At 46.3% G+C, this 27,084-nt stretch overlaps 1 protein-coding gene across 1 annotated transcript in view; it reads left to right on the top strand.

Moving 5' to 3' along the window:
• Positions 1–27,084, top strand: part of ADAMTS16 (ADAM metallopeptidase with thrombospondin type 1 motif 16) — a 57,278-nt gene that overhangs the window by 5,292 nt on the left and 24,902 nt on the right. Inside the window, exons 4-10 of the mRNA XM_049769027.1 lie at positions 14,857–15,121; positions 17,428–17,627; positions 19,603–19,686; positions 22,035–22,194; positions 22,982–23,087; positions 24,810–24,947; positions 26,034–26,187. Of these exons, the coding sequence (XP_049624984.1) occupies positions 14,857–15,121; positions 17,428–17,627; positions 19,603–19,686; positions 22,035–22,194; positions 22,982–23,087; positions 24,810–24,947; positions 26,034–26,187 (1,107 nt within the window). The remainder of the gene's footprint in view (positions 1–14,856; positions 15,122–17,427; positions 17,628–19,602; positions 19,687–22,034; positions 22,195–22,981; positions 23,088–24,809; positions 24,948–26,033; positions 26,188–27,084) is intronic.

The following is a 27,084-nucleotide window of genomic DNA, read 5'->3' as shown; positions in this document are numbered from 1 at the left end:
TGAGGGAGGAGGACATGCCATGCCCTTCAGGGCTGGCATCTGTGGGCGGGTGTTAGGCGTGTCCCCCTAACCCGAGGCATGCCGACTCCCTGACACCTTGTCTCTGAGCCAGGGCTCTCCATGGTGGAAGAACCGTGACCTGGAGTCTGTCTCATAAATAGAAATGCTGGCAACTAGCTGATATTTTTGGCTCTCTGAAATGATGAGAGTTTACAGCAGCAGTTACCAATAGCGACTTAGAGGATTGAGTGAAGAGTGTTGAAAATAAAGTTCCTTGGTTCCATAGACATGAACATCCTGGTCACTGGCTTTCACCCTTCTCCCCACTATGGTTCTTCCAGTGTTAATGAGTCTTATGGTGGATGGTTAAGACAAGTGTCACCTCTGCTAGACCCACAAGTGTGTGGTTCAGGGATCTTTGCCACATGAAAGATAGACCAGAAGCATTTCCTGGAAGAAAAGGGGAGGCTTAATAGAACGATGTAACAAAAAAATAGTATAGTAATAGTAATAGTAATAGTATAGTATAGTATAGTATAGTATAGTATAGTATAGTATAGTATAGTATAGTATAGTAATACACACTAGAGATGAGGGCTAGGAGGAAAGAACCATAGTAAGAAGTTTGTTACAAATAGCAGGGAGTGCAGTTAGGGCAGAGAAGGGACCATATGACAATGCTAGATGAAAATGGTCACTCCAGACAAGAACTGAGTGCTGAAAGGAGATAAAATTATGTGTATGATACCCCTTCAGTAAGATTCTCACAAATCACAATGTCTAAAAGGGAAAAAGAGAGAAAAAATGTTTGCCGTAGAGGCAAGGTGGGGACATAGAGGAAAGGCATAAAGGGAAACTGGGAACACTGGTAGCAAGAAATCTGCACTGCTGAAGTGTTGGACATTGACTAAAACACAATCAAGAAGAACTTTGTAACTGTATATCACAGTGATTTAATTAAAATTCTTACCTGTTAAAAATAAGGGGGGGTTCATTAAAAAGTGTTTTGCTGTTAGTGCCAGGTAATGAAAATACTGGCCCCAGAAACTTCTCTCTGGAGCTTCTGCTCTGCTCCTTCTTACCAAAGGGTTGATTCCCAGCCCTCATCTTTGACACCTGCCAGGATAGGAAGAAAATGAGAAAATATTCTCACATTTAACAATGGATTCCTTTGGTTGCTGCTTTGTTGAAGCTCTAAGTCCACGAAATTAGATGACTATACCTCCATCCTAAGAATCTCCATAATCTGATCATTCTACATGATTTGACCGTTTTCCAAGATCCAGCCATTCTCCATGATTAACCATTCTCCTTAATTTGACCATTCTCTATTATGTGACATTCTCCATGATCCAACCATTCTACATGATCCAAGCTTTCTCTGTGATATGACCTAATGCCTTGATCTGGCCATTCTTCGTGATCTGATCCTTTTCCATGATCCAATCATTCTCCACGATCCAAACATTCTTCTCTATAATCTACCTTTATCCACAATCCAATCATTCTTCATGATCTGACCTAGCTCCATGATATGGCCATTTTCCACGATTCTTTCTCCATGATTGAACCATTTTCCATGATCCAACCTTCTTTCTCCATGATCTAACTATTCTCCATAATTCAACTCATGAACCACATGCAGTGACTAAAGTCACTTTGCAATCAAGAGCTTTGGTAATGGGGTATACTCTTTATTCTATTTCCTTGATTCTCTCTACAGCATGGTAATATTATTTCTAAATTTTAAATATTTTTATCCCTACTCTTGTGCATGGAGATACTGATCAATATTAGACAGTACAAATTGATCTATTGGTATACTTCTCTTTGTTCTCAGATTCAGTGTTTGGGAACATTTTGCTTTAATATATGAATCTTTGATTTGGAAAAATAATGAGTGTTAGTGTTTTGTGGATGGTTTTGTTTGTAGTGAATATTTTTGGTAGGAGCCATAGGGGGTTGGGCTGCACACCCAGCTATGCTCAGGGGCTTCTCCTGGATCTGTGCTCAGGAGTCATTCCTTATAGTGTCAGAGGACTATATGCAGTGATGGAGAATGACGCATTCAAGACACGCATCTTACACTATCTCACACTATCTCTTCAGACTTTTATATATACTTTTAAGACAACATTAAAATATGTGGGTTCCCCATGAACAGTAAAGGAGCTCCAGAATGTTTTCCAAGATAATTCCTAAATGCATTAGACCCCCCTAGTGAGAGAAAGTAGAAACATATTGGCATCCTCCTCCTCAAGTTCCATTCTTGGCAGCCCATATTCTCCCAAGAGTTTTTGGGCTCAGTGCATGAGGCCCTAAATACTGCCAGGGTGGACCAGATCATTCCCAACACCTCAGGTCTGAGAACATCAGATCCAGGTTCCATTGCTTTGAACTTACGGCCTGGCTGGCTAGGAATTACCACCTGAGTGCCACTAGGGCACATCCCAAAACTAATCAACCAAGACAAAGTATCAGACTTAAATAATCTGGCTTCAGAGTGAGCATGTTAAACCACATGCTGTTATGTTTTTCTTGATCAAGAGGCATGCAAGTCATTTTTGTACATCATTTGTACACAGGATCATTTCTCAGCTATGGATACTCTCTAAAGCTTTGTCTTTGACTTTGTCACTTGACTCCCAGCTCAAGGCTTCCTCTTTCACCAGGGAGTCAGGAAATGTTCCCTTCTCTAGTGTGGCATGAGCTTCAATCAAAAAATTAACAGCCAAGATTTCAGCTAACCTTGAAAATGTCTTTGGCCCAGGAAACTAAAACAGAAATTGAAAAGTAGAAAGGAAGAATTACCATAGGTTAAAGTCAGAAGACAACATAAAAATATTAAAGACAAAGATCAGAGAAGATCAATGAGAGCATGGTTAGCTGGAAATATGTCAGCACTGGAAGGCCTTTGGGAAAATTGTAGAGAAAAGACCGCTTACATTGAGGGAGGCCAGAATTGGTGACTATTAGAAAACAAAACATGAAAACTAATGACTAAAATAAAAAGTACTGGATAATCACATTTATTTTTGTTTATTTTTGAATCTCTAGTTACAGCATTTTATATTTGAAGTAACTGTGGTACTTCCTATTAACTCACCATTAGTTGTGAACAAGTACCAGATGATTAGAGAAGTCTAATTATAAGACCTGTAACAGGTTTATTTGTCAGTCAATGGCATAGCTTTTAAAGAGGTGGAAGCTGGAATGCCTTGGCTAATATTTAAACCAAGTAGAGCTCAACACGACCAAGGATACTCTGTGAGTTACGTTTTCATGGAAACTTACTTATCCCAATGTATGGAATAAGGCTTTGAACTGTTGACCTGCATACCAGAGACTAGAGAACCTCTGGAGATGGGAATCAGAGGCTGTGAAGAGTGAGGAATGGTGGGACCCTCTGACAGGTGCTTGAGGCCCTGATGGTCTTTTGGGGGAAGATACATCCCCTAGCACATTGTGACACACACATAAGTGGTCAGTTGAGCAACTTCTGGAAGAATCATTAGAGTCACTCTACCCATATTCTAATCTAGATTTTCTTCATGGTCAAGACCAGACTGAGAACAGTCAAGGGGTAACCTGGGAGGAATACAAAAGGGTGTCCCTATGCTCATTTTTATGGAAGCCTCTGGAGAATGAAAATGGCTGCCCCTTACTTACGAAAGTGGTGTTGCAGATATGAGAGAGCACAGGAAGCATATCTGGAAGGCAGAGCCTGGAGCCAGGGGGTTGGCCAGATCTCTGGCTTGTCCTTGCTCACCCCACAGGGGATATTTTTATTGACAAATGCTATGTTGACCAGGTGTTGACCAGCAACGAAGTTTTTTTTTTCACCATCTGAATAGTCCAGCATTACAAGAGCTTCCAGGCTTATGACATCCTCGACATTGCTAACACTCACATTACCTGCTGTTTCTGCCTTGAAAAAAGACTCCCTAGGCTTAAATAGAACTAATTTATTTCTTTCCCAGTAAAGTTGACACTGAACACTGCTCCCATGTGTTGTTTGTAAGCTGACTCTTCTTTATAGTACTAATTCCTAGTTTTAAGTTAACCTTCAGCTCATGCACTCCAGAAGGGATTTGATCTGGAGCCTTCCCAGATGTCATTTCTGTTTAATCTTGCTTTACGAGTCAGTTCTTGCAATGCCTCATCTCTCTTCTCTTACCACTTTCATCTCTTTTTGTCAAAGGAGTGGCCCCAAGGCTCTGTCATGGGCACACGGTTGTTTTCATGTCATTCTCTTCAAACCCACATTTTTCACTCTTGCCCAAGTGGTAGCCTCTGGTAGTATCTTTGTTGTATCACGGGAAATACAAAGACATTCTCAGGCTTTGGTCTGTTTCATCTTTGGTAGATCTTCAAAAAGGATGGTTCATCTGTTCCTTGAAGCCAGAAAATAAGGGAGGTAGAGAGAGATCTGTGATGGCTTCATATGAAGATTGTTTATATCACTTTCTTCATTTCTACCTACCTACTGCTTTTTTTTTTCAAATCCCAAATAATCATTTTAGAGGGCACTATAGAATCTGTACTTTTAGTCCCATGAATGCTTGTGGATGTAGGTCAATGTGTAGTTTGTCCATGCCTTCCATGCCTTATTGTTATGAGCAAACATACGGTGACTTCTTGTTACCCCTCCACCAACTTCCTGCCTATCTCACCTGGAAGGTGAGACCCATCGCAGCTGGGAGGGGTCTGTAGTTGGTAATTAAGGGGTTCTGGGGGGAAGGGAAGAGGCAGACACAGAAAGAAGAGAGATGGGACGCAGGAGGGATGCTGGGAGGGTAGCTGATGGAGGCTGTTTAATAAAGCTTAGTTTAGAGGTCATGTGAGATACATGAACATGGCGATTAGGGCCTTGTAATAAAGCTGGATTTCTCCTGAAACTTCATCTGACTGCCTGTGGATCATTTCTTCACTGTCACTCTGCACCTACAAACCTGCCTGCTGAAGGGGCTGCAGGCACCGGGCTGAGCCGATAAAGACCTCACCACCATCCACAACACTAGGACTTTATAATCAATAATTAATACAACAACTTTGGTTTCTTTACATGTACAATCATGTTAGAGTATGTGCCCATGATACAACAGAGGGTTTCAAATAAAAAACCACCCATTATGAATAGGGTGAAAGTGGATGCAAAGACAAAGGCTGCTGGACACCAGACTAAGCACATTGGCGAATGGAATCACTATATGTATCTCTGGTGTGTGTCACTGTTTTAGGAAGAGCTTCTATTTCTTTGTGAGAGAAACTCAGACTGACAGAGATTATGCAACCAGAGTCCTCTCTTCTATGCCTGTGAGGTTGGTGAGCAGGGCTGAGCCTTTTTTTCCAACAGGGTCCTGCTCCACCCACAGCGTTGCGGTGTCACTGGTTGAGCAGCACTGGATCCCTGCATGCAGGAAGAACACAGACCTATGGATCCTACTGCTTTTAATCATGTTGGTACACTCAGGCAGGACTGATGTACAACTCTGCACCTCTGTCTCAGAAAGCCTTAGTCACCCCCAGAAAATCAGGCTTCTCCAGAGAACAGTTTCTTTCCCTTTCTCCTGTGGCTGTGAACAACACACTTATATGATGTAGTGATGAAAGAACTTAAGGAGAACTTAGTTTAAAGCATGTTAAATCTTAATCCAGCCACAGAGGAGCTAGACACTTCAAATAAGCTGGTCTCCTTATCTACCTAATTCACAGCTACTAGGCAACAACGGTGGGTATAAGGGCATCTAGTCTCCCCTCACTCAACCCAAAATAGTGACCATTGAGCCAGTTCCCATGGCAACTAAAGAGGAAACAGCCAACCCATGAGCTAAGTGTCAGCTGTATGAGCTCAGGACCAGGGCTGGGACCATGGCATGGACAGGAAACCAGGATGACTTCAGCCCCAGCAGGTCAGTCTGGGTGACAGTGAGAGGGCCTGTGGCTTCTAACCAGAATGACCTGCAGGCCGAGGTGTGGCTCAGGAGCAGTCTGGGATCTCAGATATGTGGTGCCTTAGGTTTGAGCCCAGCACTTCCAAAAATGAGAGAGAGAAAGTGAGTGAGAGAGAGGAGAGAGAGAGGGAGAGAGAAGGAATTGTGTGTGTATCATCCTTCTTCCCACTCAGTCCATGGCCAATTTACCCTGTGAGGACCAGTAGAGAGGAACAGTCATTCCTTTCTACATTTGCTCTTTGCTCTCCAGTTCCCACAGACAGCTTCATTCCTTCACATTAATATGACAGCTCTCCTCCTCCCACTAAGTTTTATTTTTTGACCATCTTTGAGGGTGCCTTTTCTTCTGCATGGTCAGGCTGAGTCGTAAATGTTGGGGGCTTAAAACTGGATCTTTGGGAGCAGGCACTCAGTCATCCCACAAAGAGGCAGAATCGGCCAGAACCATCACCTCACTGACCTCGATGCTACATGGTCTGTGTCTGCCACCGAGTGAGAAGTGACTTCTGCTATGCTGTGAAAAACAGAGATGGGATTGAGGGATAGTGCAGACAGGAAGGCCCTTGCTATGTATGCTACTAAATTGGTGTGAGCCCAGCACTACATATGGCACCCTGTGCACCTCCAGAAGTGATCTTTGAATTCAGAACTGGCTGTAGTCCCTGAGCATAGCCAGGTATAGCCTAACTCCACCCCTCTCCCCAAAAAAGCAGAAATGGGGAAACTGAAGACCTATCCATGAGACAGTGACAAGGTTGGTGAGCACTGAGCACTGGGTACTGGGCCACAGGGTGCTCTGTGAACCTAGCCAGGTCAGCTGGACAGGGGTGCTGATGCATGTATCAGTAGAAACTGGAAACCTGGATCATGCTTTCAATCATGGCACCTCATTCCAAGGCTATCTAGGCAAGAATCCAGCTAATGATTGTCAGCAGGGTGAGGGGGTAAGAGCAGCCCCAGGGGGTAAGGGAGGGGTGGAGCAGCAGAGCCCCTGTGCCCAAGCCCACACTCTTAGACAGGAGGTCTGATTGACACAGGCTCTGTTGCATGATTCCTGTTGTCTGTGCCCATGACTTAAGTGGTTCACACAGGAACACAGAACCAAGTTGTGCCTGAAGGATTGAACCACTGTTTCCTTCCCCTTAGGCTGTGCCTTCCCTCTGAGGTCCCCACACTTATGCCCCATCTCATCAAGCCTTTGTTCATACTCATGCCACACCTCCAGGAGCATGCATGTGATCTAATTTAAAGCTAATCTCTTTCTGGTATTCCCCAGGGTCAATGATTTTCCTTTGCACCAGATCCTTATTTTAGAGATGTTTTTGGTGCTCAGAGAAGTGAAGTGAAGGGCCAGAGTCCCAGAACACCTTTCTTACAGCTGTTCCCTTGCCTCTCCACCACAGATACCCCATGAAAGAAGTGTGTTGGTTACATACCACCAGTGGAAAATACTGGTGCATCATGGTGGGAGTCCATAGCTCATGCTTGGTCTCATGAATTTTGTGCTTAGAAACATAATGAAGGGCACATGCTGTTCAACACCAAACAGACCGTGCTCGTGTTCTCTCTCTCTCTTTTTTTTTTTTTTTGTGGTTTTTGGGTCACACCGGCAGTGCTCAGGGGTTATTCCTGGCTCCATGCTCAGAAATTGCTCCTGGCAGGCACGGGGGACCATATGGGACGCCGGGATTTGAACCGATGACCTCCTGCATGAAAGGCAAACGCCTTACCTCCATGCTATCTCTCCGGCCCGTGTTCTCTCAACCCTTCAAGCTCCCTCTCTTCCTCCCTCCCTGCACACCTAATCCTGGCCATGATTGAGCAGCCTACCATCTCAGCATTGAACCCTACAGTCAGAGAAGCCTGTTATGATGCTCCCTTGCATACATTTAAGTCTCCTTCATGTTTGTCATGGCCCAGTGATGCATGTGGAGTGTGTGTGTTGGCGTTGAATCCAAGAAGGCATCTCCAAAACCAAAGCTTTCTAGATTTCTCTGGCTTATTTTCTAGAGATTCTGTCCTTGTGCCTGTTCAATTTAGTCTTAGAATCCATTTTAAGCAATCTTCTGTTCTGTTTATAGTGCAAGTGCTATATCTAGATTCTTTTATTGTTTGTTTGGTTTTGGTTTGGGAGGGTACACCCAGTGGTGGTCACATGTTACTCCTGCCTCTGCATTTAAAAATTTCTCCTGGTGGACTCAGGAGACCATATGGGACACCCGGAATCAAACCTGGGTTAGATACACACAAGGCTAGCACCCTCCCTACTGTACTATTATAATCAATCTATTATAATAAAGAATCCCCCAGATTCTTTTTCTTTTATGAGTATGATCAGTTCTTCAGCACTACATGTTGTAAAAATCTATCTTTTTATTCTATTTGCCACTTTGATGTAGATGAGTACATGTGTGTTACTGTCTTTCTGGGTTCTCTGTCTATACCATTGATCTATTGATATAGTCTTTCCCTAGTATCAAATTGTCTTGTTTACTGTTGCTTAAGACTTCAAGTTGAGGAATATCAGTTAAGTGTCATTATTCTTTTCTTTTGATAGACTTAATTATTCTCACTTGTTTATAATCAATAAACCTTAAGATCAATTTTATAGCTATGAATTAATTTCCTAGAATTTTGGTTGGGATTAAAGAACTAATTATTGCCTTTAATTCCCTATGATTTGTGTATCTGTTCTTTTCTGTCTCCCCTCCCCTTTCCATGATGAAATTAAAAACCCATAAGACTACTATAATTGTCTATTTTATTTATTGTTGTATCTGGGTTGCCAAAAGCTTTCTGATCTATAATAGGCTACTCATGAATATTCATTGCATTGATGAATGACTAAGTAAATTCACACAGTACACAGCCATTTGGTGAGAAGGATTGTTACTTTCCTCATTATGGAATTCAATTTGGGCCTAAATGTTGCTTTTGATCACAAACAAAAGGCAACCAGTTATTTCACCAACACACATGTCTATTCAATAGCAATTCAAAAATGCAGCTTGGAAGTGCAAACTGGTGGTGAGATACCATGTACTACCTTTTTAGAATGAAAGCCTACACCAACTTAGAGAGAGGTGAGAATAGCCATTGTAACCAGAGTTCATAGAGGATATTAGGTGTTGAGAGGTTACAGTTTGCAATTCACCAATTTGAAATTCTAGTTAACTGAGCATTGTTGAGTAAAAGGAGCCTCCTTCTCTGCTGGGAGGTAAGACAGCATACTGGTAAGAGAAGCAGCATCAGTGTTTACTGAAGACTGCAAGGCATGATGGGAGGAAGTAGCATTACAGTCAGCTGGAGACTCAAGGTATGGGAACTGTGGTTTGTCAACTGCACGGCCTTGAGATCTCATTTAAACTGAGTCTCGGTACTTAACTTTCCATATTGCATTATTCTGTGAAGAGTTACATTGCAATACATGTGATTTGCATAATTAAGTTTCATCAAGAAAACCCAATACTTTGCCTCGATGACCGTTAGATTCAACAGTTATTGAATGTTGCTTGTGAATATACAGGCATCAGAGGTGAGAGCTGATGTTTGGTTCTTTTGAAGCACTAAATAGAATCCTGCCATGAGACTTACTTATCTTAGGCACATGGCAAATGATGGGCTGGCCAGGGACTAAATTCATGTTCTTTCTGGTTATGTTTCTTGGACTCACACCCAGGGCTTTAGGCATCCAAGACATGTGTTTTTTTAAGCCGCATAGCTGGTCCCAGGTTCATTAAATCTGGGGTTAGAAAAAAAAAAAAGTGAGCCTTGTATTGCCCTGTGCTGCTGAGACATGGCTTAAAAGACTGTAAAGAGGAGTAGTCAGCACTTTAGAGAAGAGACAAAGAAGAGGGTGAAATGGAATGAGGAATTTAAATGCCTGTTTTTGTTAATGAGGCTGCTCCAGTTCCCTGTGCTGACTGGGAGCTGAACTTCTAGAAAGGGTTCTCAGGGCACCCTGAGAATCGCCTATGCTGCAGAAGAAGAGACTCAGCAATGAACATTAATGTGCCTCTTCTTAATTTTCAGTATATTATTTAATCTATACAACTTTTGGGGGGGTTATTTTGGGGGGGTCACACCCAGCAGCCATCAGGGGCTAATGCTGGTTCTATGCTCAGAAATCGCTCCTGGCAGGCTTGGGGGACTATATGGGATGCCTGGATTCGAACCACAGTCCTTCTGCATGCAAGGCAAATGCCCTACCTCCATGCTATCTTCCCAGCCCCAATCCATATAACTTCTGCAGAGTGTTTTTTACAAATAGACACACGTTAATCAGAACCTGGCAACTTAAAGTGTAAAGAACACTTAAAGTGTTCTTTAAAGAACTTTAAAGAACTTAAAGTGTAAAGAAAATTACTTTCTCCTGTTGTGGAGGAGTCCTTGCATTCTTACGCTGCTCCAAGTCACTATTTCACTGGCCCAGTGTCTTCCCTTCCCAGTTAGTGAGCAAGTCCCAGTCTTCTGGTGTGAAATGATTACAGAATTGACCTCTGGTGACTCAACCCCCAACCCCATGGGCTTCTTTGCAAAGCCCAGGGTCGATGCCTTGCCTGCAGTCTGGTTAATAATCACCTCACTGCTTACACCAAGGCTGCTGGGGGCTCTGGGGAGGTGACCAGTAGACATTTATGAGTTTTCTAGTAAACATTCTTGAGGCAGTACAGGAAAAACCTTTGATAAGAGGGAAAAAAATGAACCTCTCATTTTTGAAGCTTTGAAGGCAGCTTGCAAATAACACACCAAGATACTGGAGCACATATTCTCTACTTTCTAGTATCCATTGATTATTATCAGTGGTGATTAAAATACCAACCTTATCTGTTATGAAGGTCCATGTGTTTTAGGAAATCAGAATTACTTAAGTAGGGTAGGTTATAACCAACTGTTTAGAAGAAAAACAAAATGCTGGGCTTCTTTGCTGATAAAACTTTACATATCCTATAGCTACATCAGATTTTGGTCTCTGGTCTGGGTTGCTCAGAAGGGGACTTGAAGCCTGAGGAATACAGGAGAAGGAGGAGAATCTAAAGCAGCTCATGGTAGAATAGTGCTTGAATTAGGACACCACAGAGAAGTGAGCCTGCTCTAGTGCAAGGAAATCTTCAAGAAACTCCATCTTTGGGTGCACCAAGGAGGGAGATTTTCAACCTCACAGTGCAAGGTCTCACAAGGACCTTCAAATTATCACAAGTGAGTCAGAGATCACAGGAAAGAAGCATCATGTTTTCATGATTCTGTTTTCTTCGCTTCTTGGTTTCTTTTGCATGTTTGCATGTTGAGGCAGTGTTTGAAACACACTGTTATGTATTATTGCGGGGCTGATGGTGTTTTTGTGCCCTGAAAGACATGGCCACAAAGATACTCAGCATGGCCCCAGAATCCCTCACATGATGGGGGAGGAGGGTTGCATGAGAAGAGCACAATGAGGGCAGGTCCTTTGCTCCACATACACCCCATACTATAATTGCCACTGTTCTCATTGGTGGAAAGTGCTTTGCACTTTTGATCATTGATGAGGTTTGATTGGCAACTCTCTGAGAAGCCCTTTTTCCATGAAACTATGGATCATTTGTCTTTTTTGGAGAATTGTCTGTTCATCTCTTCCCATTTTTGGTGTGGTTGCTTCTTCTCTTCTGATCACTTTGCGTGACCATCTTATGATCCAGAAATTCATTCATTATTCACAGGAAACAAGAACTGTGTTTTCTGCAGTTCTAGTTACAATAGTGCAATCTCAGTTACAATAGTGGTAACAAAGCAAATACACAATGACAGGAGCATGGATAAAGAAATGATGGGGTACATACCAAATAGAACACTACCCCACTATTAGAAAAGATGAAATCCTGCAAAATGTTTGAAATGTGTGAATGGATATAAAGGGAGTAAGGATGAGTAAAATAAGTGAGATGAAAAAGACTCACTCATTGGAGGCATAGAAATAAACAGAGTGAGGAATGTCAGCAAGAGGATTTCTTTGAGAATTCTGTTTAGGGGTGATTGCCTTCCCACTGTAACTTCACCTTGTCCTTTCTTTGCATCTTTGTCTTCAATAAAATTTTAAAAAATTTTAAAAAAAGAGTAAACAGAGTGAGGAATTGTGTTAGCTGACATGAACCCTGACTCTGAATATATATATCTGAGCTTAGCATGGAGTGAGAAGAGGGAAAGGTTTAAGGGGTGCTGGAGTGGGTGTGGTAATTCTGTATCGCAAATGCTATATGCATTCAAACTCTTGTAAGTCAATATCACTCAACAAAAGATAAATTTGGGGTTGTCTTACTGGCCTGCTTGCCCCTTACATGTCCCCAGGACTCGGAGAAGAGACATGAGTGACATTTACTCTGTACCCAGAGGAACAACTAGTCTCTGAGGATTGGTCAGCAACCAATGCCCTGTTTGCCTGTCAGGGATGGAGGTTTGAAAGCAAACACATAAATCCTTTGTTTTAATTTCTATTAATACATAAACCAGTTCCTTTCCCTGGTGGGGAACATCCGTGTTGGGTGAGATCATCCCAGATTCAACACCACCTACACATTGCCCAGGTGCCCTGGGTCTGCTGCTGGAAAGAAGAATGTTGTGCACTGCCTTTACCCTCTGCCCAGTAACTGCTTGGGTGTCCCAAGACATACTCTCCAGATCATGAGCAGAGGCCAAAGGAGAGTCACTGGCTGAGATCAGCATGCAGCAGTCACTTCCATGCACCTACCTTGTGAACTCCCAGCACTCATCTGGCCCTTGTGGGTACAGTGTGGGCCCCTTGAGGTATCCCCCTTCTAAGTGATGGCCTCTTCCCTAATGACTGGCCAAGTTCTCTCTCCCCTCTGCCTGGCCATCTGTGCAATCCCTGGGCTTGCAGATCATCTCAGAGAAGCCACTTCTTTCATACCGACTACCTGGGCATGGAGATTCATTGAATTTCCCAAAACCAGAACAACTTCCCTGACATTCCAAAATCCCACTTATATATAGATCTAACCTGCACCCAACAAAGGGTCCTGAGCGAGAGCTGGTATCCCATTCCCCATGTCCTGTACACAGGAAGCCCCCTCCCTCCCCCAGTGGTCACCCTCTGCTCTTGACCCAGAGGCTCAGATAAGGCAAGTCCCATGAGCAGTCACCACAAAGATGCCCACATCACGGGACTACCCTGTGCTTTTGTCACTTTTATTCAATTGTGTCGAGGGAAAATAATGACACGTGCATTCACATCAATGGTTTTTCTGTTTAAAGGTTTTGCTGTCACTGTTTCCTCGGTAAAGAACCTCAGACCCCACACCATTGTCTCCAGTCACCTCCAGTTAATCTTTGTCCCTAAAGTTCCAGCTTGGGTCTACACTCCCTGGCCCAGAGTGTGTCCTTATTCCATGCTGTCTGTCTCCTCACCTTGTTTCTTTGGAGATGGCAGATACATGAGTCAAGCCACATGGGACATGGTCCTTCTCTCTCCCACCAGCATTGTTTAACGCTATCCCCTCCACTTCTACCTGTGTTGTGAGCTTTGCAATTTGATCCTTTCTCTCTGCTGGGCAGGATATATGGTGTGTAGACACCACAGCTGCCTTGTCTCTTGCTGTCACTGGACATCTGGGTTGTCTCTGCATCCCGTGGACGCACTTGCTACTGTCAGGAGCAGATGGAGTCAGGGCTTTGAGAAGCTCAGCAGAGAAAGGAGACTGGTGCCAGGATGACCCAGAAGAGAACAGAATCTCAATAGAGTCCTGGTTTTCTGGGCCAGCCATTTCAACATAAGGGCTCTTCATGTAATCATGAATTCTGGAGGACCTGAGCAATAGCACAGCAGGAAGACCATTTACCTTCCATGCTGCTGACTGAGGTTTGAGCCACAGCATTTCATATGGTCCCCCAAGTCTGCCAGGAGCAATTTCTGAGTGCAAAGCCAGGAGCAACCCCTAAGTATGGCCCAAAAAACAAAAAAATATCCACAAATATTGTGTCCCAGGAGCTGATATCCCAAGCCAGCAAAGCCAGTAAAGCCACTGGTACTGTACTTCCCTGGAAGAACACATATCCAGTTTTTAAGTCAGGAGAGCAGCCAAGCTCTGCCAGTGTGTGTGAGACTCTGGTCACTGTCCCTGCCTCTCTTTTGCCAACAGGGAGCATGACCAGCTTCAGGCTACAGTGTAGATGGAGTTTTCTCTAGTGAGTCCAGCCAGCATTGCATTATAGATAATTTTTCATGGCATGCTTTTGAAAACCAGATCCTGTCTGGGGGTTCAAGTGGTGAGGCACAGGCCTGGCACATGGGAGGATGTAGTTTCTATCCCCACTACCACTTCCAACCCAGTGTGACCCTACAACAGCAAACAAGTGGCACATTAAGAGCAATAGTACAGCAGGCAGGGTACTTGTCTTGCACACAGCAGACCTGGATTCAATCCCTGGCATCCTATAGCACCACCGGGAGTGATTCCTGAGCTCAGAACCAGGAGTAACCTAGGGTGTGGCCAAAAAACAAAGCAAAAAAAGTGTCACAGGTTTTAGAAACCCCATAATACAAATCTGATATTTGCAGATACTGAATGTCTCTCTGAGCAAATCCTCACACTCTGGGACCTCACTAGGTGACTCAGAACAGGCCACATTGCCAGCTGCCCCCTATGTTTCCTCCCCTAAGAGGTGGGCAGGTGATTTAATGCTGACAAAGCAAAGCTGTGAGGACAGAAAGTTGGAGTCAGCAGGAGGGCAAGGGGAGGTCTGTACGGGTCTGGGCCTGGTGAAGCAGAAACAGGGGGACAGGGAAGGGGCAGTGGACAGTGCAAGCCCCAGAAATATCTGGCCCCCAGAGCATTGTGGCCAGCATTGCTAAGGGGGAGACTCTGCTGGATAGGCTGAGGCTTAATCGGACTCTTCTCTCTCCCTCCCCCAGTCAGGCATGATCCGGACCCCCGAAGCCGATTACTTCCTGAGGCCACTCCCTGCACACCTGGCCACAGGGGGCCTCAGAGCTCCAGGTGGGCCTGGGCCCCCTTCCCACATCCTGTACAAGCGATCCACAGCCCCTCGGGCATCAGCGACCACCCAGGTCCTAATGTCACAGAGGGTGAAAGCGACGGCACCTCAGCCCCACGTGACCCCAGAAAACCCAGAATTCCGGACCCCCAAACCCCACTTTTGTGGGCGGCGCAGAAAGTGTACGTTGGGACTTCTCTGGGATTCTGGGGTGAGGTAATGAGGTGGGGCAATGGCAAGAGCACAGGGCACCACCCTCACCTAGTGTGACTCAGAGACCAACCGGCCCCCCCTGCCTGTGGTTCTGCAGGTTTAGGGACCCCCAGGCGGGAGGCCCCAACTTTTTTCCAAGCTTTACCTCTCTACCCTATGTCATCCCTCTCCTCTGTCCATGTCTTCATCCAAGGGTAGTTGAGGGCATCTGTTTCCTAGACCCACAAGGCTTTATGGCCGGAAGTTTTTTGGGGGTGTTGAAGATTTTATTTATATTATTCACATATTACTGGGAGCCACTGACAAGTTCATCTTAGGGGCTTTCTGGAAGGTTGCCTTTCTCTTTGCTTCCTCTCCAGCAGTGCCTCCCTAAGCATCCCCCCAAAAAAAAACATGCCCTTCTCTCTCTCTCTCTCTCTCTCTCTCTCTCTCTCTCTCTCTCTCTCTCGCTCTCTCTCTCTGTTTCTCTTTGTCTTTGTCTCTATTTTTGTTTCTGTCTCTCTTTGTATCTCTCTATCTCTCTGAGTGTCTATCTCTTTAAGGGTCACTATTTCTCTGTGTATCTCTCTTTGTCTGCATGTCTCTCTGTCTCTATTTGCCTCTGTCTCTTTGTGTAACTGTCTCTCTTTGTCTTTCTGACCTCCTCTCTCTCTGTCTCTCCTTTCTCTGTGTGTGTGTGTCTGTTTCTCTCTATCTCGGTCTCATTGTCTCTATCTCTCTATCTATCTCTGTATCTCTGTGTCTGTCTCTGTATCTCTGTGTTTGTCCCTGACTCTCTGTGTATCTCTGTCTCTCTATCTCTCTGTGTGTCCCTCTCTGTCTCTCTATCTCTGTCTGACTATCTCTCTCTCTCTCTCTGTCTCTCTCTGTTTGTTTTCCCTGCCTGATCCAAGCTACACCCTAGAATGAAGCCTTTGTCCTGGGTGTTTCCTGGGTTTTGTGGTGTGAGTGAGGAACCGTGTCTCCTGCCACCCATACCAGGACCTCCAGGAAAGAGCCATCCTCTCGTGCTCTGGCCTGTGTCTCCTGGAGCAGGTCCCAGAGCATTGAAATTTTATATCCCACAGTTCTAGTGAACTGCTCCATGATGGGGCATACCAGTCAGGGGAAACTGAGGCAGTGGTATGTGAAGAAGTATAAAGGAGGAAGTGGTGTGATGGGAAGGGCCCTCACCAGAAGGGAAGCCCCGTAGAGTGGTGTGCAGTGGGGCCATAACCCTCACAGGTGCCCCTGATCGACACAATCCTGGGCACAGGTAGGACAGCCTTGGGTGCAGCAGGGAGAGCCCAGAGGGTTGAAGATGCTGGAGCTGAAGCCCCAGCAGGAGATGGGTCAGCCTCATGGGAGTTGGAGTGTACAGGTTCCCGGTACTCAGGCTCCCCCTTGGCTCACAAGGTACAGTGTGTGTGCACAGGTTCGTGTATGCCCAGGTGCTATACAATGTGTGTGCAAGTGTGTGCATATACACAAGACCATGTGTGCTCTGTGTGAGTGCTGTGCAGTGTGTGTCTGAGTGTATGTGCGTACACAGGTCCATGTGTGCTCCCTGTGAGTGCTGAGTGGTGTGTATGCATCTATGTGTGAGCATATATCAGTGTATGTGTGTCTGCCTGTATTTATGCTCAAGGTAAATAAATGTGTGACTTTGTATGCACAATGTGGTGTTTATACGAGTGTGTGCACACAGCTTTGTGCTTGTCCAGGTGTGAATGCTGTGTGGTGCCTGTATGTAAAAGAGGTCCTGTGTCTCCATGAGTGAGTGCCATGTGGTACATGTGTGTTCATGTGTGTGTGCTTACATGTCTACATGTGTTCTTGTGTGAGTGCTGTGTGGTGTGTTGCACAGGTCCATGAATGCCTGTGTGTGAGTGCAGAGTGTAAGTGTAAGGGTCCCTCGGTGCCCAGAAAGGGAGCCCTCAGATCTGCTCTGTCTTCAGCCCCAGGAATTCACCTTAAGGGTATCAAGGTCAGTGAAGGAGCAGGCTCATACGGTGTTGCTAGCTAAGTATCTTTGTGCCTCCATCTCTGGCGCACCCTTTGTGCCTGTACTCTGCTCGTGATGCCTGGGATGTGGGAGCTCACAGCCAGCACTGCCCCTTCTTCTCACTGTGTTGCCATGATCCCTGCACCAAATAGTGAGGCACAACTCAGTTCACCCTCCTGCCCTCATTGGTCAGCTCCATGGCCACTCTGTGCCCCTAAATCCCATTACCCACAGCCCTGCCAGGATGGCTTGGGGCCACCTCCTGACTCTCTTCTGTGCCACTCTTGGCAGACATGCCCCGGCCACCCCTCAGGGACATTTTCATCCTGCCTGACGAGTACACGCCTCACTTCCGACCCCGGCGCTCACTGCCGAGGTCACTCAGGGAGGAAGAGCACAACGTGGAGACGCTGGTTGTGGTGGACAAACAGATGGTGCAGAACCACGGCCAGGAAAACGTGACCACCTATGTGCTGACCATCCTCAACATGGTAGGGAGTCACAGCTACCGAGACGTGTGTGTGTGTTTGTGTGTGTGTGTGTGTGTGTGTGTGCCTGTGACATTATACTGGCCATCATAACATGGTAGGGGTTGGGAGTCACACTTACTGAGACGTGTGTGACCCTATGCTGATCATTGTAACAAGGCAGGAGAGCTCTCGTGTGTCGCACCTGGTAGATGTGTGTCAGTTCTACTCTCCATGCTGCTCCCTAACTCAGTGGTTTATCATGCACTTCTGCTGAGATGAGTCTGTGTTGCATCCGACTTTTCCCTGGTGGGTTTGTTTTGCATGAAGAAAGAGAACTCCTTCTCTTGTGTTAGGATTCCATTTCAAAGCCCCTTTCGTTTTCCCAAACTGCCCAGGGTGAAATGGGCAGCTCCTCTCTAGGCTGGTGTGATGTTTTGCAGTGTGACATATTTATTGTCAGTCCAGACATCCATGAGAGGATTCTGGGAGCTTTCAACAGCAGGTGGTGTGTGAGCATGGCATGATCTTGGATAATCAGTGAGAACTACACATCATTGAAGGAGGCAGACACAGTCACTGTGGGAAGTGGTAGAGCTTTAGGAATGTAGTTGTATGAAGAATAGATGCTGAAAGGTGTGTACTTGTGGAAGGTGTGTGGTTGTGGGGGTGTAATTGTAAACATGTGTATTTGTGGGGGAGTAGTCATTGTGGGAAGTGTATAGTTGTGGGGTGTGATCATTGTGGGAGGTATCTGGTTGTGGAGGTGTGAGGTATGGGTTGTGGTCATTGTGGGAGATCTGTAGTTATGGAGTATGATTATTGTAGGAGGTGTGTTATGTAGATGAGTGGCCATTGTTGTGGGAGTTGTGTAGTTGTACAGTGTAGTAATTATGAAGATTGTGATTGTGGGGTGTAGTCGTTATGGGAGGTGTATAGTTGTGGGATGTAGACATCGTGTAGTTGTGGGTGTAGTCATTGTGGGAGGTATGTAGTTGTGAATTGTAGTTATTATGGAGGTGTGTAATTGTGGGGTGTAGTCATTATGGAGGTGTGTGTGTGTGGTCATTGTGGGAGTGTGTGGTGTAAGGGGTAGTCATTGTGAAAGGTGGTCATTGTGGAGGTGTGTGGTGTTGGGTGTGGCTATTATGGAAGGTGTGTAGTTGTGGGATGTGTTATGACTTTGGGAGTTCCCAAGCCTCATTGATTTTGTTTAGATTTTGGACAGATGGTCAAATCTTGATCCCCCAAGTTTCCCTCAAGGTTAGGGGGACTGTGGTCTACACTAGCCCACAGAATAAAAAGCAATGAATGTGATTCATTCTCCCAGTGCCACCTGGTCACTTCTGCTGGTGGTATTTGGAGTTATTTCAAGAGGCTCATCATCTCCAGGAATGGGATCCAGCCCCAGCCACCATGAATGCATCTAAGATTCATGATCTCTCAAGATTAGGGTCATAGCCCCCTTTGCCATTGCTGCATGTCCTGAGGCTGGATATGGCCTGGTCAGAGGAATGTTTGATATGCCATTGCCCTCTGCCCTGTGGATTTTTTCTGTGTCACTCTCATGCCCTATCCCACCCAGGATATCCTGCTACCCTCCCTGACACCATCCTCCCATCCCAGCCTTCACCTTCTGTCTCCATCCTGGCACCTGCACTTGTGCCTTTCCCTTCTCTCAATTGCTCCCCAAACATTCTTCCTTGGGCTACCAGAAAAACCCTTACCTAGAGATGTGGGCCTGCTTCTCTGGTCACCTCAACAATATCTCTCCCTCCTTCTGCCCAGGACTCCTTCCCACCAGAACCCCATGCCTTCTCCCTGGTGCTGGGCTCCAGGTAGGCTGAGATCCCAAGATGCTCTCAGGAACAACACTCAACGCTGGGTCTGTGGGCTGTTTGGTCTGATGGACAGGAACATCACAGGATTCCCCACTAGAGAACTCAAGGTTGTGGGCAGTGTAGCCACATGAGGCCCCAACATGTATGTTGTTTTTCAGGTGTCATCTTTGTTCAAAGATGGGACAATAGGAGGGAACATCAACATTGCAATCGTGGGGCTGATTCTTCTAGAAGAAGAACAGGTATGGGCACCTTTAAAATAAGTGCCACAGATATCAATGCCAACTGTTCCTTTAATGATCATGCTCTGGATTTTTGCTCTTCCTGTGTGTCTGTGTGTGTATGTGTGTGTAACAGAAACTTCAACCTTTTGTATCTAAAGCAATGCAGTTACTCTTTCATCATCTTCAGCAGTTGTAGGTATTTATTTTGTGCAGCGGTCATAAGAAGTATCTTGAATTGGATTATGAGAGTGTGCATCAGAAGAAAAGCTGTCTACTGGGGTGAGGGGATAAGCCAGGAATGTGAGGTGCACAGTGAGTCTCTAACACTGAACTGGAGAGACCAGGGTACAACAGAGTCTTTGTGTTTTTTTCTGGAAGGTAGAAAATGCCCGTTTTACTCCTTCAGCTCAGCAGGTTGGCTTCACTGTGGAGACTTCTGGATGTTTCACCTTCCTAGAGAGTTTTCAAGGGCATGTCCACTTCTCCTGCTGTAATAAAGACCCCTAATTATACAGTTCATGGATGCAGTTTTGGTTCAGAATCCCAGAGAGCCTAATGAGTGGAGAACAATTTTGAGCATGCCTGGAAGGAGAGGCTGGGACTGATGGGTCACGACTGACCAGGCTGGGGTCAGTGAGCAGGTCTTAAATCAGGCTTCTGAGATCAAGTCCACCTTCTCTAATGTCTTGTGACTCTGGGGTTTCTGCTTCTCAAAGAGACACTTGCAAGATGAATTTCCCATGTCCCAGCCCACTGGGGAACAGCTCTTTGCCTGCCCAAGGGCCCTTGAGTAGGCAGCCTGGTGAGAGGTGTGGGTGATCTGTGTACATGCCCCCAGAAGGTCCTCTGGGTGACAGGTTAATTATTCCTCCAATTCAAATGTTCTCACCTTGGAATCTGTCCAAGCCACAAAGAAGACTAGAGGTGAACGTTTGATCCTACACCTGTGTTCACTCTGACGAATGTCATGGTCCTGGATGCTGCCCGCTGAGGAATGCCAGGCATGCTCCAGGCTGAGGGACAGGGTGGAGCTTGGGTGTTTGCAGTCTCTGAAAAGAGCAAAGAAAGGAGAAGACACAGTCTGTGACTTAGATACACAGTGCCCACACAGTGCACCCACCATCTTTACACCGATTCTTATTCTGGAGTTAGAATTACACCCATTGTCTCCTACCATCAGCATGCCTGTGAGGAAGGTGCCATGGATGGGCCCCGACTATGCTGTGCCCCATCACTCTAGGTATTTACCACCCCCCAGAGTATAAAACCTTATGCAAATTTCCCCTTGATCCTCTCTTAGACCCATGTCAAAGGAGAAGGTCAGCATTTTCTAGATCATTTTATTCCAGCCTAGGCTACTTTCAAGAACTAAAACTTTCAATATAGGTTGTTATACAGGCTCATAAACAGGCTGCCTCTGTCAGAAAGTCACCAAACAACACTGTTAATAATCAATAGACAAAGTGTCACTCATTGGAAATCCCAATTTCCCACTATGGTTGGGAACATGATATCTCACTATTCAGTTTGCTCTGCCATATGTGAGGAGTCACCTGTCAATGATTTTGTAGCTATAGAAAAAGTTGACAAATATATTTTTCTTTTTTGTCTTGGGGCCACACACTGTGGTGATCAGGGGTTACTCTTGGCTCTGCACTCAGAAATCACTACTAGCAGGCTCAGAGACAATATGGGATGCCAGAAATGGAACCTGTGTTAGCCACATGCAAGGCGAATGCCCTCTCTGCTGTGCCATTTCTCTGGCCCTGAAAGTTGGCAAACATTTTGCAAAGACCATTGAGATAAATGATTCAGATTTGTTATTAATGATGGGGATAGGCAATAGAACATCCTTAGAAGAACCAGAATGCACCTGCCCAGCCATCACACACACACACACACACACACACACACACACACACACACACACACACACACACTAGTTCTGCCAAGCATGTCTGAGCAGTTCCTGTACCCCATGACCTGAGCAGTGTTGAGTCTCCTAGTCCAGGTCCTGAGTGCTTGCCCAGCAGATTGAGATGAGTCAGGAGAATTCTGAGGCATTGCTCTGAACCCCACCACTAAACCCCAAAAATCTCCAGGAATTCAAGCACAAGTCCTATCTTTCCTGGCTGATTTTCAACACTTTCAAGGTCAACAATATTTGTCCCAAGTACCCGGGGACAAGAAAGAGATGAATGGTGGTGTCCATGGGTGCTTGCTCAGGTCAACAAAACCAATAGCTTACAGGCCACTCAGATCTCTGGGTGCTTGACATATGGGTGATAAAAGGCATCTACAATGATCACATGGGTACCAACTGCCTCTCACTGCTATCTTCCCTGGGGGTCTTGTTCTCCACACAGCCAGGACTGGTGATCAGCCACCATGCAGACCACACCTTAACCAGCTTCTGCCAATGGCAGTCAGGGCTACAGGGGATGGATGGACGGCGTCATGACCACGCCATCCTGCTCACAGGTCTGGACATCTGTTCCTGGAAGGATGGCCCCTGTGACACTCTGGGTAAGCCCCTGTGCCGGGGTTCCTGGGACATGTACTCTACCCCTCAGACAGTAGGGCATTGTGCTGCTTCAGACTTCCAGTCCTGGAGTGAGTTGCTGTGAATTCTGGGCCAGGATGAGATACCCCACTTCTCCTGAGTGTCCTTTCAGACTTAGGGGTTTGTGTCTTTCTTAAGGCATCTGTGGGTTGCTTATTCCCTCCCACCAGAAGAAATGGGATGCTTAAGCATGGTCTTGTGTGTGTCACTGAGGCACACCCCTCCCTACATTTCTTTCCTTGCTGGCAAAGAGCCAAGGCAGCTCTGACAATACAAAGTGGGAGCATGGGGCTCAATTCTAGAAGATCTGCCTTGTCCTGGGCAACACCCAAGTCCCCGTGTTGCCCAGGACAGTGGTTTAGCCTTCTGGCCCCTGCTCCTAGGAAGCTTGATGGGGTGCACATTGTCAGACCCCTGACATCTTAGAAGTGAGAGCAGTCCTCTCCACTTTCCTAAAGAGCAGCTCTCAAACTGACAACACCCTCCTTCCTCCAGGTCTGGGCATCAGGAAAACCCTGAATGTCTAGTTCTGTATGGCATCAGTTGGGTTTGGGGAATCCTCTGCCCAGTAAGAAAGCTTTGTAGTGCTCATACCATAGACCCCTTCCCCTGACTGTTCCTGTCCTTTGGGGTTCCATCCATGCACTACCACTCACCCTGGGAAAAAATGAAAGCCTACTTGATCCTGATAGAGAAGGCTCACCTCATGGATCCGGTGCTCATATGGTACCATCCTGGCTGTGCCCACAGGCTTTGCACCCATTCGTGGCATGTGTAGCAAGTACCGCAGTTGCACAATCAACGAGGACACAGGTCTCAGCCTGGCCTTCACTGTGGCCCACGAGTCCGGACACAAGTGAGTGTGACTGTGGGTGGGTGCATGGCGGTGCCTGGACAGGTTTGGTGGGGGCACCCACTCCTGGATAGGGTGACAGGCCCCACAGTCAAGTGCAGGGTCCAGACATGCACTCATCTCTTCCATACGCAGTCCTTGCCTTTCTGATGCTCACTCAGGAACAGTCAGGATTGCTGGGTCTCGGTCAGTGGGCACTGCCTCTGGGATCCTGTGTATCTTCTTTGGCTGTGCCCACAGAATTAGGCTACTGCCAGCTACAAATTCTGCCCCCCCCCCAAGTAAGACCTTTTGTTACCTTTGAGTTCCCACATGTAAAATAAATCCCCATGCATTGTGAGATCACCCCACGCACCATATTTCTACCCTCAGATGGACAGCTCTGAAAAAGCAGGGTAGCAGTGGAGAATTAATAAATTAAGCCAGTGAGGAAAGAGTCATAGACTCAGTGGCTCCTCCCTCGTGATGTCTCCACCTTGGCCAAGCCTTTATTTCTTTATTCTCAGTACAAAACTCAACCAGGTGGGGGAAGGTGGCGCAAGATCCAGGTAAACTTTTTATTTTTTTTGGCTTTGAGCCATAACAAGTGACGCTAAGGGGTTTCTCCTGGCTATGCACTCAGAAAAATGCTCCTGGCTTGTGAGACCATATGGGTCATCAGGGTATCAAACACAGTCTATAGTAGGCTAGCACAAGCAAGGCAGATGCCTTACTGCATGCACCACTGCTTGGCGCCCCTCCCCCCAGGTGAACTTTTACATAGCAAAAGATTTGGTGAAAAGAAATAAGGAAGATGGGGGAATGCCTTTGTTTTGGGTTAATAGCTGGGTATTATCTTACACCTCCAGCCCCTCAGTTGGGTGGAGGGAACTGGGTATAGACCCCAGAGACCTGGTAAAGGGAGTTGGTGAGATTCTTATCAATCCATTGGTCCTGAGTCATCAGTTTGGTGACTGTGCACATGGTAGCAGGTGGAGGGGCCTTGGCACAGAGACACCAGTGCTGGCCCAGTCACCAGCTGCTTCCTTCCCAAGTGAGGTGGTGGACAGACAGGTCAGGGCATTCCCACATGTCAGCTTTAGAAATTCAAGAAAACTGGGCACCAATTCAACCCACGGAAGTTGTGCAGTGGTGGGGTCAGTCTTCACAGATAACACCCAAGAGGCTAAGAGGCAAGTCTATCCCTAAGAGAGAGTAGCAGAGAGCCCAGGACTTTTCCCTGTCTGGAGAAGCCCAGATACACACAGAAGCCTAGTGACTGACATGCCTTCAGATGAGAGCAAGAAACACCCGTGGTGACTCCCTGGACCTCCTATTTGCAAGCCTAGACATGACCCAGCCACCCAGCCATGTGTAGGGTCAAGCTCATGAGCACTGGAGTAGTGCTGGGAAACCATGGGAACAAGTGCCAGCAACCCCTAAAGTTGCCTGAGGCTCAGTTTCTCTCACCGATACACCTGACAAACAGAATCTAAGGAGGAGATGCTGCCTCCCCACCCTGCTTCCTGCTTTTCCATCAACCTCACATCTGCCCTGAGTAGATGCAGGGGTGTGTGCTCAAGAGTCAGGACACCTCTGATTCTCCATGAGCAGCCCCGTGAGCAGCAGGGTCTGGGAGACATGCCCCTCTGGTTTGCCCCTACCACTGCCTATCCCTTTGTGCTCAGGCAGGTGTGGGGCCTCATTATCTGAGCTCACCATGAAGGCCCCTCTGTTCTCTCTCAGCTTTGGCATGGTCCACGATGGGGAGGGCAATGTGTGCAGACGATCTGAAGGCAACATCATGTCCCCCACCCTGGCTGGTCGTAACGGACTCTTCTCCTGGTCTCCCTGCAGTCGCCAGGACCTGCGTAGGTTTCTCAGGTAGGAGCAGGGGCTGGTGCAGGGCAGCAAAAGGGGTCGGCTGGCTCAATGTAGTCTATCTGGCAAGAGCTTGGGTGGGAGTAGTAGAGAAGGACAACTTGTCCATGACCTCAGGGACCATCCCAGAGCTTGGTCAGTGCAATAGCAAGACAGAGAAAGACATGTGTTTAGATGCTTAGATACCCCTTTAGGAATAGTTTTGCAAACTAGTATCTCAAAGGGAGAAAATATGAGAGAGAGAGAGAGAGAGAGAGAGAGAGAGAGAGAGAGAGAGAGAGAGAGAGAGAGAGAGAGAGAGAGAAGAAAAATGTCTGCCCCAGATGCAGGCAGGGGGGAGGGCAGGTGGGAAAAAGAGACATTGATGGTAGAAAATGTCTACTGGCCAAGGGTGTTGGACATTGATTAACTAAAACTCAATTATGAACAATTAACAACTGTGAAAAAAGCCCAACTGTATTATGAACAACCTTGTAACCATGGTGTTTAAAGACTTAAAAAATAATAATAAAGAGCAGAAGCAGAAAGGGAGAAAGAAAAGAAAGAAGAGAGAGAGAAAGGAAGAAAGATAAAGAAAAGAAAATAAGGAAGGAAGGAAGGAAGAAAGGAAGGAAGGAAGGAAGGAAGGAAGGAAGGAAGGAAGGAAGGAAGGAAGGAAGGAAGGAAGGAAATGAAAGAGAAAGACGTGCCAGAGTGTCCCATGGCCTGTGGGTACTGAGTAAACTCTCAGAACACAAGGTACCACTGGCCACTGGTCACAGCATGACATGATAAGGAAACATAAAAACCTCCTTTTTATGAAGTTGTAAGCCCAGAGAATAAATATAATTAGGCAACATTTATGTCAAGGATCCCACCCAGCAATACCCATAGCCAGTCTGATGGTCCAATGCTGAAGCCCAGAGATCTAACATTGTTCTGGGTGCTGGGAGAAGACAACAGTGCATTGTGCATTGACGGAATCATATCCCTATAGTGTTGGTTCTCAGGAGCCTCCATCCAGGGTGGACTGGAAACTGTAGTAGAACAGATGGCTGGTTGGGTGGGTAGGTCTAGCACTTCCCAAGACCTTTCTCCTCCTTGTTTTAGCTCGGCCCAAGCCCTGTGCCTTGCTGACCAGCCCCAGCCTATGAAGCAATACAAATACCCCGAGAAGTTGCCGGGCCAGTTGTATGATGCCAACACACAGTGCAAGTGGCAGTTCGGAGAGAAAGCCAAGGTCTGCCTACTGGGTGTTAAAAAGGCAAGTGCCCTCACCTCCCACCCATTCACACTCTAAGACCCATCTTTGTTGCTTTCTGAGCCAAAAGTCCAGTCTTGGAGTCAGGGCACCCTGCGTAGTAGGAAACAATGTCTTGGGGGCAGCTCTTTTCATGGGCACTGCTGGCTGTGAGCACTTTCTCTCAGGAGTATCCTGTGGGCATTTGCTAGTTTGCTAATGGCGTGGGCTATCTTGTGGGCTTGTGTGAGGTTAACAGCTGCATTTTGATCTGTGATATTAAGTCCACGCCGACCTCATCTCCCTCAGTTGGTCACTAAAGTTCCCATAGACCTCAGCAAGCCTAATGCTGCTTTTTTTTTTTTTTTTGCCACACCCGGCGGTGCTCAGGGGTCACTCCTGGCTGTCTACTCAGAAATAGCTCCTGGCAGGCATGGAGGACCATATGGGACACCAGGATTTGAACCAACCACCTTTGGTCCTGGATCCGCTGCTTGCAAGGCAAACGCTGTTGTGCTATCTCTCCGGGCCCGTTGCTGAGCTTTAAGGTCCACAAAGAAATTTACATTCTGTGTCAGTCCTCCTCTGACTGGTTGCCCTCACCGTGATACCCTCTAGTTGCATTCCACACATGAGAGAAATCATTCCGTGTCTGTCCTTCTCCTTCTGGCTGACTTCTCTCACCCTGTTACCCTCCAGATCAATCTATGTAACAGAAAAAAAAAATTCTGACATGCTTTCTTAAAGTGGGTAGTATTCCATTGTGTATATGTTCTTGGACACTTGGGTTCTTTCCAGACTTGGGCTCTTGTGGGTAGTGCTGCAATGAACATGGGAGCATGGATGTGTCTCCCTTTATTAGCTCTCTTCCCTACACATTAAGGTGCTTTCCATCACCACCATCTACCCTCACTTGTTCTA

Source organism: Suncus etruscus, chromosome 2 (assembly GCF_024139225.1).
Source record: "Suncus etruscus isolate mSunEtr1 chromosome 2, mSunEtr1.pri.cur, whole genome shotgun sequence".
Classification (NCBI taxonomy): domain Eukaryota; kingdom Metazoa; phylum Chordata; class Mammalia; order Eulipotyphla; family Soricidae; genus Suncus; species Suncus etruscus.
The sequence above is the reverse complement of the archived record's forward strand: the minus strand, read 5'-3'. Positions and strand labels throughout refer to the sequence as shown.